The 14,729-nt window shown below is 36.1% G+C and overlaps 1 protein-coding gene across 2 annotated transcripts; it reads left to right on the forward strand.

The window, feature by feature from the left end:
- The first annotated feature begins 1,372 nt into the window (after window positions 1-1,372).
- Window positions 1,373-11,759, forward strand: LOC132183305 (actin-related protein 2/3 complex subunit 1A). Of its 2 annotated transcripts, none has more exons than XM_059596227.2 (15): window positions 1,373-1,573; window positions 3,786-3,871; window positions 4,566-4,642; window positions 4,853-4,947; window positions 5,886-5,955; window positions 6,693-6,762; window positions 8,085-8,158; window positions 8,269-8,311; window positions 8,696-8,777; window positions 9,186-9,274; window positions 9,386-9,471; window positions 9,963-10,026; window positions 11,003-11,119; window positions 11,262-11,320; window positions 11,437-11,759. In XM_059596227.2, exons 1-14 carry the CDS (start codon window positions 1,504-1,506, stop codon window positions 11,277-11,279), a joined length of 1,041 nt encoding a protein of 346 aa, XP_059452210.2. In that variant the 5' UTR covers window positions 1,373-1,503; the 3' UTR covers window positions 11,280-11,320; window positions 11,437-11,759. The 2 variants fall into 2 exon arrangements, with proteins under 2 accessions (XP_059452210.2, XP_059452694.2); XM_059596711.2 differs by having other exon boundaries at window positions 11,003-11,112.
- The last annotated feature ends 2,970 nt before the right edge of the window (window positions 11,760-14,729 follow it).

Here is a 14,729-nt window from a genome sequence, read left to right on the forward strand (position 1 = left end):
TGAACATTGTCCAACCCAGTTTAAGTCAATGTTCAAGGGACACATGTCACTTTTATAGATTAGGTTGAAAGAAATTCTTTCAAGTTAATTTGGAGGAAAACTTTGTCCTGTTTTCAAAATTTAAAATGAGCAAAATTAATTATTTATTTATTTTGGATAGTTTGATTGCCATTTTCATTAATATTAGGTTCGTCGGAAAATATTTCCTTGGAAAATAATATATATATATATATATATTTTCATTTAATCATATTAAACTTTAAATTACAAAAATCCCCCCCATCAAGTCCTGGTGGTAACTTGGCCTGGGTCTTGTGAATCTTGATCGAGTCCAAGCGGAATCTCGATGGAGTCCCGGTGGAGTCCTATAGGGTCTCGACCGTGTCTCAATTGAACTGAATGGTAGGAGTGTAAACCCGATCCCGGTTTCCCGGTTATTAGCTAAAACCGGGACCCAGAAATAGGTACTTGGTTAATTGGTTATACAATAACCGGCCGATTCCAGTTGGTACCCGGTTATCCGAACCAGGTAACAGGTTTTCTAATGTTTTATTTTTATTTATTTTTTGGCATTTTGGGCTTATTTTAGGTATTGTCCCTAATTTTTGGGTTTATTGTAAGTATTTGGCCTAACTTTTGGGCTTAATTTAACTATTTTGTGCCCCATTAAAAAAAAAATTCAAAAATATTAATAAATATACTAAATTCGAAAATATATAAGTGATTTTATGATTTTTGTGAACCGTAGAGTAAAAAAATAATAATAAATATACTAAATTCAAAAAAAAAATATAAAATTAAAAATATATTATTATTATTATTATTATTATATACTCGGTTATAACCGGGTATTTAAAAACCCTAAAAATGGGTAACCGAAACTAGGTACCCCAGTTAACGATTTTTCTCAACCGGTTTCCCAGTATTTTTTTACACCCCTACCGAATGGGATCTCAACTAAGTCTCGAGGAGGTCTCGGTAGTATCTTGGTTGGGTCCTGATTGGATATGTCGATTTAAGAATGAGATGATGAAACTTTGAAAATGGTTTATGATTTTAAAAAATGAAACAATTTTCTAAAAATAAAAGAAGAATTTTCGTTAAACGATAAATATTTTTGTTTGATTATTATTTTCATCATACCAAACATCGAAAAATATAGAAAACATTTTTCAAAAATTATTTTACACAGAAAGAAATGGAACTTAAAAAAAAAAAAAAGAAAAAAAAGAAAAAGAAAAACAAGAGAAAAGGAGATACAAACAATTATAATAAAAAATCTCAAACTATTAGCACGTGCCAAACACGTGTCTTTAGCATGATGAAAAGGACTACTATGTCCCTACTTTTAATTCGCTGTTTCTCTCTCGTTTTCCATCCGGATCTGATTTCAAGCTCCTCAGATCTCTCCCCCTTCGCATTTTCCCGTTTCTTTAGCTCTACACCTTCACTTCCGTTCCGTACAAATTTCAAAATCAGATCAAAAAAGAGAAATAAATAAAAATGGCGGCGATCGCAGTGCACAAGTTCGCTCAGTGCATCACATGCCATGCTTGGAGCCCCGACCTCTCTAGTAAATGCTACTACTCTTCTCTCTTTTACTACAACTCCTTTTGCTTGCGTTGATTTTTGTTTTTATTATTTATTTTTTCATTCTGTTTGGTTCCCGAGAAAACGTAGGAAAATAAAATCAGGTCATGAATCCAATCCATTTCGATTTTACAGGGGGAATTTGATGATTGAGTTGTTTTTAGCAAGAAAATTGATAGTTTTTGTTGTGTTCGTGGATTTAGACGCTGATCCGTTCTTAATTTGTGCACTCTTGGGCTCCTGTTCAATTGTGGGAGCGTATTGTGAATAGGCGAGAGGCTTAGCTGGCTTGAATTATTCTACTACATTATAGTCTGACATATTTAGATTAACTGTCAATGGTTGGTTCTGGTTGATGATTGTCGATTGAGGTGTTTTCACCCAGAGAATGGATGGATTTAGACAATCGTCTGTTGTTTAATCTGGTGCTCTGTTTGGTTCCTGATAAATTGTGAGGAAGATTTGCGAAGTTTTAGAGTTTTTTAGGTTGGTTAAATTAGTCTACACGGCTTAATTCAGGTATTTATTTTGTAGTTTCATCAATTTAGTTACTGGGAACGAACAGGGTTACGATCTGACATTTTAGTCTGGTCTGCAAGGGATAATTTTGTAGCACTTACTGTGCATTTTGGGTATTTGCCTTTACATATTCAAATCTCTGAATATGAGTTATGATAGAAATATTGGTCTTGTTTTTATTTGCATAAGGATGGATAGGAAATGATGGATATGGTGCTAGTGTTGTGCCGAATGGTAAATCAATGTTATAAAATTACCTAGGTTGAGAGAATTTGACTAACTGTATAGCGCTGAACCTTTGTTCAGTATGTTAAAATTCTTGAAAATAATTAATCATATGCTGATTTGCTTCCCTAGCTACTTTTGCACTGATGAGGAACAGAGAGAGGGAGCATAAGAGGCTAGCTGCCATTGTCGCATAGTTATTCTTGTTGTTGTCCTTTTTTGTTTTTGTTTTGGTTAACCAACAATCTACTACCTTAATTAATTCACAATTCTTGTCTGCAATTGAATGACGGTTGAAGAAAATATGGTAGGGTTTCTATCATAAACAAGTCTTCCACCTATTCTTCATATAGTTGCAATTGGGTTTGTGATACAATATCTTCTATTGGTTCCCCCAACACCCCCATCTAATAATAATAATAATAAAATCACTTGTTGCCTCATTGCATTCATACACATCGCCAATAATTGCATGTCTTCCACTTGATCCTCCTTGTACCATGGTAGGAAAGTAGTTGAGCTTTGATACCAACTGATGCAACATAGTATGTGGAAAGTTGAATATGCAAACATTAAACTCACAACTCTTCTATAAAACCTAGGAAAATTCTAGGAATTATAGGAAAATAAGGAAAGACTCTCTCTCGAGAGTGTTTCTTATTGATAAACCGAATAACAATGAACAATAATCAACAACCGGTCAACCAAGCTGGCCTTGTGGTGTTTAAATAGAGTTAGGGCTTTAACCTTGAAAGAAAAATTACAAACTATCATTTATTAAAAATAAACGCATCTTGCTCGAGCCAAGGATGTGCGAGTATCCCGCGAAATCTTTGTCCCGTGAAACTTTCTGTTTGCCATCCGTAACATCTCGCTTGAACACTTGTCGGGCGAATCTCGCACGGAAGTCCTGCTGGAATCTCACTCTAGCGATCAGCGAGCGAGGGTCACACGAGATCTCTGTCTCCTGCAGAATCGTCTGTTGACACTCGGGAAGCTTTCCTCCCTGCTCAATGTTCTTCAGGAAGCCACTTGCAATCTGGGCTGTATCAAATCCTGTATATACATATGAGGTGTTTCCTTGGTCTTTATATGTTTCTGACCCTTGCAAAGAACGGCAAATATTTCTTTTTGCTGAATTTTTTGAATGCTACATAAGCTGGTTGGCAGAATTTTAATAGAGGAGTTTTTTGATAGCATGGAAGAATTTGGCTATTTTTGCTTCAACTTTATTATTTGTTCCATTTATTTTCCAGGTGCTATTTATTTATTTATTTTTTAAACTTTGTAAAGACTTACTTGTACCAGGGCCTTAGTATACCATGACTTTTATTTAAATCCTTGGACTGGAATTTTTCTAGCCTTAATTTTTTTTTTTTGGTCCTATATTGCAGTGCTGTAATATATTTCGTTTCTTATTATTGTTATTTTTATTTTTATTTTTTGTGTAGTGGTTGCATTTTGTCCCAACAGTAATGAAGTTCATATCTACAAATTGTTGCAAGACAAGTGGGAAAAGGTGCATGTTCTTCAAAAGGTACTCTGTTCAAAAAATTTCACTCCGTAGAAAAGACTTTTACATTATTTACGTTGCAAAGAGTTGACAGCTATTCTGTTTTACTACTATATCAAGTATGGGGAGAAGATGTTTACATCTTGAATTGAGTGTAACACATGGCCTCATGGCCAAGGTTGATGTTTTATGTTTTTTGGTTGCACTGTCCCTTCAAGGTCCAAGGTTCAACACCTCATAAATGCAAACAATCCTTTGGGGTCACACCCCCTGGTGAAAATTCAGCGTTTTAACCAGTTCCGTGTAGGGAAACTTCCAAGGGTGCGGTGCACGGGATCGGGATGTACTCTGCAAGGGTGAGTCCGAAAGGCCCTGCCTTGGAGAGGTTCCCCGACATAAAAAAAAAAGTTTTTTGGTTGCACCATTTTGCTGATGGAGACACAAAGCATTTGCCTCGCTTGGTCTTATTGTGGAAGAATGTTAAATAGAAAAATGATACCCTATTGATTGCCCTCTTCCTTTAATAGTGGTAAAATTGTCTCTGCTGTGCTGGAAGGACTTCATGCCCCTTTCTTCTCTTTGATCTATAATATCTTTGATATTTAGTAACATCATATTGATGAATCTTTTTGTTGTCATGGTTTTATCATTTAGAATATTTTGATGAAAACATTGTGTGAATAATGTCATAATTTTTTTTCCATTCTGTCTGAAACAGCATGACCAAATTGTTTCTGGGATAGACTGGAGTGCAAGGTCAAACAGGATAGTTACCGCATCTCATGATCGAAATTCGTGAGTAACCTATATGGTTTTAGATATTTGTTATTTGTATTTAGGTGGAGAGGTTTTCATATCAGTCCCTCTTTGAGCTCTCTCCCTCTTCCTCTCTCTCTCTCTCTCTAAAGCACACACATAATGTGTCTTACTTTTTTTTATTTGTTCCCCCCTACTTATAAAAAAAAAATTCAATTTAACTAGTTATTTATTAAACTCTGTTTCTAGATATGTGTGGAACCTTGAAGGATCAGAATGGGTACCAACCCTTGTTATTCTTAGGCTAAACCGCGCTGCACTTTGTGTCCAGTGGAGTCCAAAAGGTATTGTAGTACTTCTGTTCCTCCTTATTTCTTCATTGGTTCTTAGATCCTTTATATTACTGATTAGCTTACCATTTAAGTTCTGCCGGTTATTGTACATTTCGTAGTGTATTGACTTTTTTCAAACCATTAGGTCCTCAGGATAAAAATTATAAGCATAATCCACTAGAATGAAGTGTCCAGACTTGGGAGAATAAAAATGATTGGCCTTATGACCTAAGATATATCCATTTGATACATTGTTGGCGGGGTATTAGATTTATAATTTGCGTAGTTTAACTCTTTTGAGGGTTAAAAATATTTCCAGTGAACTTCTTCTGGCATGTTAATTATGAAAATATGGACTATCCGAAGCAGGATTTTATAACTTGTGAAGACAAAAGACATATCATGGCCGAAATCACAGAGTTGGATAATATTAGCAGATACGTACACCTAAAGAAAAAGTACTCGAAAAAGAAACGTATAGGTTGAACCTGTTACCTCATGTTGGTCACAGTTTATCAAGAAAAGCTGTCTGCATGTCCTAATATTTGAATGTTAGCTTAATTTGGCTCCTGGACATATGCGGTTATACCTGCCTTCAGACACACAATTGAGGTCCATGCGTCATTGTTTGATGCCAGAGGACATGTAATATAATGTTTGTGGTATTGCAAGCATTGGTTGCTACTATTATGATTGATACGACTCATGGTTTTGCAATGGACTTACATGTTTCATAAAACATATCTATATGTGGTGCATAGACCTGCTGCTGTTTTACTTTGTCAAAATCAGCAACAGAAAACTTTGAAATGTGTCTGTTCTAATATTTTGTATGATTTTGTTGGTCACCTTCAAGTCTCTCCTAGAAACTGTGACTATAGTTATAGAATTTGCTTCAATCTTGCAATATTGCATAACACTGCTGAAGTCACCTTTTTCTTTAACCCCAGAAAACAAGTTTGCTGTTGGGAGTGGGGCTAAAACTGTTTGTGTATGCTACTATGAGCAAGAAAATAACTGGTAACTGGCCCATTGTATCCTTACTCTTTGTTCACTTGCTTCGAGTTAGTTGCTTATGAATTCTTGATATTTGCTTGGGTTCTCCTTACATGAAGAAATTACTGATGGACTATTATCATTATTATGTTTCATGTATTGCTCTCTCTAGGGCTTTAACCATGGTGGATTCAATCAATTCAGTTTTTTTTTTTCCAGGTTTATCTAGTATAGTGCTTAAGCTGAAGCATCCAGACTTAGTTTTGAGCCTGGTTTGAATAATGTTTGCTTCACAACAGGTTGGGTTGGGGATTGGCCAATCTCAGATAACCTAGCATGAGCCTGATTTGATTTATGTTGGTACAGAATCTATCAGACAATTACTGTATTAGAAATGCTAGGAATGATCATTATGATATGTCAAACTATTCTCAATTTTTTTTCTTTATTTCTTTTAAAGGGTTTACATGAAGCAAAAGAAATGCTTTCAGTGAAGCAAGCATCAAGAACTTGTAGAGTATTTTCTAAAACTTTTTGTAGAGTATTTAACATCAAGAACTTGTATTGATTTTAAAGAACATGTGGACTTTGATTTTATGTAAATATGCTTGTTTTGAGTATTGTGCTTGTAATGGTCAAATGGTCATAGTTCCCCTGCATAAATTTTGGTTAGACCTGTTAAAATGGTTTAACATAGTTATACTATCTTGTAAGTTGCATGTCATCAGTGGCTAATTTGTGTGTGGTATACCGTTATCCAGGTGGGTCAGTAAACTAATAAGGAAAAGACATGATTCTTCTGTGACTGGTGTTGCTTGGCATCCCAATAATGTGCGTAATTTCTCAGTTTATGACATTTTTCATGTATTTCTTTTACACTTTGAAAGTAGTTGCTTGTTTGTTTCTTATTCAAAGGATTCTCAACGTGTGGTCAAACCTTGCAAACTAGAATGTCTGAATGTATTTTAAATTGAATAATGCTAGAGTCTACACTTTTATCCCATCACTATCGTACCATGCTGACGTAGTAGTATCAATTAGCCCTTTGATCAATCCTAAAAAAAAATCAAGGGTTGATTGGCATTACCACTTCAGTAGGGTGGGATAGTGATGGGATAAAAATGCGGTTTCTAACAGTACTCTCTTAAATTTTAGCCAAGTTAGAGTCTTGCCTTTCAAACTGAGGAGTCAAGCATGTGACATAATTGTAATTAGGGGGAGAAGTCTAAGGTTTGTAAGGATGTTACAGTCAAGTGTTTTTTTTTTTTTTTTTTTTTTTTTGACATATCCACACATAGGGGGAAGGGGATTTGAACTAGTGACCTCCGCTTCATGTGGCACAGTCCTGAACCGATTGAGCTATGCCTTGGAGTTGTGTTATGCACTTTGTTGAACACCTCTTTTGAGTGAATTTTTTTTTTTAGAATTTCATAGTCATCAAAAGGTTTGTATAACACAAGGATACAAAGCAATGCTGGAGATGAAGAGCTTTGGGTGGTGTTGCCATGTTATGCTTCGATGATCTCTGCATTTACTGAATTAACAATTCCATTCGTTAGGTTCCTTATTATCCTGTTGAAAAAGAAAGTAATTGAAATAGAATTAGGGAATTTATTTTTAAAGGAGCAGCTGAAGGTTATAAAGTGATTTTTTTTTTTTTTTTGGAAGTAAATCAATCTTATTAGAAAGCATTGAAGGGTGTAACCCGTGTACACTGGGAGTATACATGATAGATTGATCCTCCATGGGAGAAAAAGAAGAATAAAAATCCAACGTAAAACAGAAAGTGAGGACTATTATACACCGCCATCCATGCATAAAGGGATTTGAGCCAATGCTTATTATAAATCAAAAATATCTTTGCTTCGACTACTTACTAGCTATCAACAATGATTATTTGAGCTAATTTTAAACTTCTTTTGGGCACGTTTGTCAAGAAATTCAACCATTTACTTATTTTTATTTCTAGCACATGACTATAATTTCTTTCTCTATATTTTTTTTCTGCATTATTTTACAAGTTTGTATCCTCTCTTCGGTAGTGGGTAAAAATGTATTCTGGATATTAGTTGTTAGTTGCTGATGCTAAATACCCATCGTTTCAATGTGCCATTTGCCGAATCTGAGTATTGGTTTTGTGCTTATAATTACAGATTTTTCTTGCAACGACATCTACAGATGGAAAATGCCGAGTGTTTTCCACCTTTATAAAAGGTGTTGATACAAAGTAGGTCAAATATAATTTGCAAAGCATTGTCAGCCATTAGAATTTACTCAAATTGTGTTACGATTTGTACAAATACATTATTTATTGTTGTCTCTATGGAAATGTTCCAGGGATTCAAGAACAGGCCCTACTTCAGACTCAAAATTTGGAGAGGTTCAAGATCTATTCTTTGACATTGTAGGATTAAAATTTGTTTTGTTTCATTATGTTGAAGGAAAGCTATTGAATCAATATTTGTTTCTGGGGGTTACTTATATTTGTGCTATTGTTGGTAGAAACTACCTGTAAAAATGAAATAACATACTAAACCTAACAGCTCCCAGTTTTAATTTTTTCCGACATTTGAAACCATGCTAGTCACGCGCTAGCAACTATTTTTCTTTTCATGCATGTTTAGTTTGTAGTACCATAGTATTATTTTACCTCATGTATGTCATTGACTGGAGAACAGGCTATTATATTTTCCTTGACACAATCTGCATTTGTTTCTAGTGACAACAGTGTTGCCTTACTTATTTCCTGCTTCTGGTGAAACAGCAAATTGTTCAGCTTGATCTCTCATTTTCTTGGGCATTTGGTGTGAAGTGGTCTCCAAGTGGCAATACCTTAGCTTATGTAGGTCAGAAATATCTTTTCTCTGCGTGTATTGGCTAGCAGGATTCTTAACTGCCAGCTATTGGCACTCGAGTATTTTAATTGTTCTATTCATTGCCTTTATCTGGCTATCATTTATAGGAACTGAACTCAAGTTGATATTTGCTTCACAATTTCTGCTATTACCCTTTGGTGTGCTTTATCAATAATTTTCTCTTATTTGAAAAAGAGATGTTTTGTGCTCTTAAATTGCTAGTACTGCCAGATAATTTCTAATTTATCTGTTTCTATCCATTATTTTTGGTATCTGTTGTCTGCATTCAGTCTCAAAGAAAGTTATATGAACTTAAAAAGAGGTTGATTCTATCCATTATATTCCAGATGATTGTGACTGTTTTTTTCCCTTATGTCTACCATTTGTAATATTGTACAGGTCATAATTCTATGATTTACTTCGTTGACGATGTTGGACCTTCCCCTTTGGCTCAAAATGTTGCATTCCGTGATTTGCCTCTTCGTGATGTGGGTCAGCATCCTTTCTTGTTAACCTTTCTTGAGTATAATCATTTTGTTCACATAACTCTACTAACCTGAATTTCAATATGGAAATTGTGGTATATTGCGAATTTTCAGGTTTTATTTGTTTCAGAGAGAATGGCCATAGGAGTGGGATTTGACTGCAGCCCAATGGTTTTTGCTGCAGACAATAGAGGAATATGGTATGCAAAAAAACTTTAAAATGTTATCCATTCGTGTGAATCAAATTTTGTTCTTTTACATCATCTAGAGGGAGGGGGTGTTTTATAAGTTGACTGTGGGTCACACAATGGGTAAGACACAACACCCCCAACCCCCATAAAGAAAAGAAAAGCTTCCAATACTAATGGATTGAAGATGTGATTGTTTTTCCTTTTTTAACTAGGTAACTTTTACTCAGGCAGACAATGGGACTTGAGAGCCCGAGCTAATCCACTACCCCATACTTAGGGGTGGAGAGCCATTTTGGCCCAAAGGCCATTGGCTTCAAGATATGATTGTAGGATCTAGTACGATCACACAGAGACTACAAAAAAACACTTAGTTTTTTTTTTTTTTTTTTTAGTACCAAAAAAAAAATAAATAAAATAAAACCAGTTGGCACGACTGATTTATGACTTTATTTTCTTTCAAGAAAAATAGTGAAGTGATACCTGTCTTTTCGGATTCCTAGGAGCTTTATCCGATTCCTTGGTGAAAGGAAAGTGACATCTTCAGGATCAACATATGGTTCACAGGTATGGGCATGGTTAATTGTATGTCATTTAAGCTGTTAATGGGAGTAGGTAAAATTATACCTTTTGCCGATTCATAACATCAGGTTATTATGAACATTGACGAGCTCATTGATGTTAAAACTATCAGCTTCTATCAAGAGGGTTCAGGGCAAGGGCTAGATTTCATTAATGTGCATATCATCCCCAACCCCCTCTCCGCCCATGGACTTCCATCTCTCATCAAATAAACAATTTTTTTTTTTTTTTTTTTTTTTTTTCATATACTGGAAGTGTTTTGGCATTATTGTAACTTCTATAATATTAATTTGAGATTTTTAAAGTTAAGTATGACCAAGTAATGATAAACCATGAATTATTTTAAGAAAACTATCATGTTGTGTCACAAGAGAATTAACAAAAAAAAATTTGACTAGATGTGTGGCAACTTCTTTAAAGATGTCAAGTGTTCAGTCATTTCAACCACTTGAAAAGAGAAGCAGAAAATATTAAAAAGAAAATGTATGATGTTGGCTTCAGCACTATCGAGCTAACAAACTAGAAGATGTAATGTTCTTAGTTTAAAATGGCTTGGACGTGCGTTTTTGTCCTTCTGCTACATTACACGTAATTTTTCCTTTTCTTTATTAATTGTTAAGATTTGAACTTAGACCCGCCCAACCCTACCCCAACCCACCCATTATTACTTGTGCCTAAGCATAAGTGGCTAATGCAGTTACGCCAGCAATTCCAATTGTTACATATTTTCATCTAAACCCCTTTTTTGTTCTTTGCTTCTCCTGAAGAATTATTGTTTCGTGTTTTCTATTGAATTTTTTGAACTATTCAAAGCTGGCTCAATGTCGATAGTATGAAACTGGAAAGAATTGCATAATTATTTATGTATTTAAAATTGATTATGTTATTTTATTTTTCCCAAATTCCATAGGATAGTTGACTTCTGTAGTATAATGGTCTTTATGATGTCTTTCTTTACCAGTTCTCTGAAGCATTTGGGAAACTATATGGTGGGCAAACAAAGCATGGAGTGAGCAATGATGCAGTTGAACCTTCAAGATCACGTGGAGGCATTCATGAGAACTGCATCAAGTACTTGGTTACTTTCAATACTATTTTATTGCTCCTACCTTTTTTGGTTTCCTCATCTGTTAAACTTGTTTCTTTCAATTTCCCGATAGAGTAGCCCTTTTAATTATTGTGAGGTGAATGCATGACACAACATTATCTGGGAACTGTAGTTGTATTCTGCCGCTTAGGAGGCCTGATATCTCTACAATAGCACGCTTCAGCACTTCAGGTTTGTGAAAGTAAAAGAAAGCATTTAACCAAATTCTTGTTCAATCATATGTGTCATCCTCATTACCTATTTGGAAAGGGGCCTTTTTAGTTAATCCTAACGCCTCAATGTCGCAGGGCTGGACGGAAAAGTGGTTATATGGGATTTGGAGAACCAAGCTGATCTATCTGACTATTTGTAAACATTGATCTGTGAAGTTTTCACATCCTCGTACTTTGTAAAGAATATCTCTTTTGCAATATCAGGTACAGGAAATTTCTTTGTAATATTAATTTGGTTGTGACCAATTGCTGATAAGTCAACAGATACCCTTGCAGAATCAATTACAAGTTCAAGTAATTTTACTTTTGTATTCATGCCTATGACGACTGTACATGTAATGTAAGGAAAAAGAAAAGCAATGTATTGTGGCCTGCAACTTTTGCCAAATTTTATTTCAGCAAGTGGATGGAAAGAAAAAGATATGATATTCCATTAAATATTGTGGTTGAGCAAAGTTTTGTTTTGTTTGTTTCTCATGTTTTTATAGAATTCAAGTCTGGCAGGATGCTTGTTTACCACTTTAACATGCAATGTATGTGCTCTGATTTTATTTTTGAGGGGGGGGGGGGGGGGGGAGGTGGTGGGAGAGGGAGTGGCGGGGGAGGGGTTGGGGTGTAATGCATGTGCTCTAAACAAATTCTAGCCGCTGTATTTCATTTGAGTGGTAGGAGGAAAAGATTTTTCTCCATTTCATTTCGGATGAGCAAAGCAATCTATTTTAATTTATTTATTTTTTCTTTAATTTTTATCTCTGACACTTTGTGGTCTACTATTTATTGGGGTGGTCAATTACTTGTTCTTCGAAGAGGGACATGTTTGGTTCCCGTTAAGATTGGTAATTTTTGACACAACTCGTAAATTTGATACGGACTCAATGCGAAATTAAAAGGTTAGGGTTGAGAAGTTTGACCGGTTTAATTAAATGGTTCGGGTTAGGATTAATCTATATAGTCTTATATCTATGTTTCGGTAAGACTTAAACCCGACATGCGATATAATGACGGGCAATTTTCAATATAATCCGTGAAAGAGTTTGATCTGTTTAATTAAATGAGTCAAGTTGGAGTTTACCTATATAATTTGTACATGTGCTTTAACACGATCCGAACTCAACACGAACATAAATTGCCACTCCTAATTCTTGTAGACATAAGACCATTTTTATTTGTTCCACTAGGCACCTCTCTTTCTATTTGGCGCGTGCCACCCGAGCTTGTTTCCAGTTTTGGTTGTTGTGTGATGGGGTATTCGAGGCTTTGTTTTTTTTTTTTTTGTTTTTGGGTGGAAGCCAAGATGTATGTGCTTTTGGTAGAGGAAGGGTGTTCAGTGTTAAAAATCATCGAAGGAGCATGGATGTCTCTCGTGTTGTAGCATGGCTGTCGGAGACGATGGAAGCTTTAATTTGCGGAGGAGGATTGAAGGAATTTGTGAAATTCTAAAGGGTTGGCAACATTGCTTCTTTCGCTCAGAGAGGCTCAAATTGTCATGGTCGATATCTGTCGTTGGTAGAATATAGCAGTGGTGGGAAGAGTGGCTTCATCATTATTAAGGCCATAAATGAAGAAAGCAACTCAAGAACATGTTCAAGCTTGACTCGGTTAAGCCCGACTCGAGCTCGACTTAATTATTTAACAAGTTGTTCTTGAACTACGAAACTAAACGATATATGCTCGTATAAAACTCAGCTCAACTCATTTGTTAAATTGACTCATATATATATATATATATATATATATTAGGAAAAGTATACATACCCTACTCAAACTATCACTTCACTGTCAGTGTCCCTCCCAATCTACTTTGTGTAATTCTCCCCCTTAAACTACCAAAACATGTTAATGTCTGCCTTAAGATCAACAAAAAGACACAAATTACCCTAAATTTTTTTCAATAAAACAAAAATATTTATATAATTTTCTTTTCATTTTTTTATTAAAAAAATTATAAAAACAAAAACAAAAAATTATAAAAACTAAGGGGGTGGCCGAGCCGCTAGGATTTGCCTAGAATCGATTTGGTGGGTTTTTGGTTCGAAATAGATTTTTGCTCAAAACCGAATGTTCGACCCTCTCTGTCTAAACATTCGAACCTCTCTGTCCGAACGTTCGATGGTTAGGCAAAAAGTATATTTTGAGTGTATTTAGGTTTAGGGCTTGTGTTAGCTCAAGTGTAGAACTGTTGAGCAGTCTTTTCTCGGATTTCGAAGTTATGGAATCTCAAAAGGATTTTGAGGAAGCGCCGTACGACTCAAGTGAGTAGAAACTCACATGGATACTTGTTACCTTTTTGCATGACTTTCACCTCAATCTGATACTTAAGCGGAAAGTTATGGTCAAAATACTGAGACGTGTGTAGAATACAAATTTGAATCTAATATGATTTTAACTCTAAATAGAGAAATTCTGCTTTAATCATTTCCTTAATTTGATTAAACTTAACCACATCATATAGGTCATTTATTATGATTGGTTAGGCTTAACCACATCAGTGTGCTTTAAGCCCAAAATCAATGGAATTTCTTGCATCTTTATTAAAACCGAAAAACAATAAAACAACACAAAATCAAATAAATAACAATGGTAAGGAATTAACATATGCAAGTTAAGGAGTTTGAATGTGCAACATTCGACACTTATCACTACCTACATCTTGGCCATCTGCTGGCTCAGATCTGGAGGGTGGCCAGTGGCACCAGATAGGGAGGATGAAGCTCCATCCGCCGAGTGTCTCCCAGCTGGCGGCTGCTGAGCTTGTGGTAGTTGAGGTGCCTCAGCCGATGCCCATAAATGTGACCCGCTCGCATTGAAGAACCGGGAGGAGAAGGGTCCCCTGGATGTTATGGTGTGGCATCCATCAGTAGATACCTCGGCATGCTCGATTAGTCTCATAACAAGGGCCCCATATGGCAGGTGCGTCCCCTAATTTGCCGTCCTTCATAATGGAGTAGGCGAGGGATCCAAAGTCAATCGGCACTTTAGTCAGCACGATATACAGGCAGAGGGCCCTATCCCAGATGATGGAGGCGAGGCTATTAACTGGGAAGATTCAAGTAATGATGATCTTGTAGGCAAGGTGGGCCTCGTCTGTTAGGTCACTCGGGGCGAATCCTTCATTGCCCTTCAGCTCCATCGTGTGGGGCCGCCCTTTGCAAAACACTCCACCAGCAGAGAGCGAGGAGGCTTAGTGTTTGGTGTATACGGGGACTCCGAGTCAACCACCCGAGGAGTGTTGACAATGTTGATGATGAGGTCTGGGGTCACCTCAAAGGCTGTCTCTCACACCCAAGTCCAGAACGAGTTGCAGCGCCTGTGGTGGATGTTCACGTAGAACTCCAACACTAGTACCTTTCCCGCCAGCCGGTGGTCAA

The sequence above is a fragment of the Corylus avellana genome, chromosome 5 (assembly GCF_965113065.1).
Source record: "Corylus avellana chromosome 5, dhCorAvel1.hap1.2, whole genome shotgun sequence".
NCBI classification, from domain to species: domain Eukaryota; kingdom Viridiplantae; phylum Streptophyta; class Magnoliopsida; order Fagales; family Betulaceae; genus Corylus; species Corylus avellana.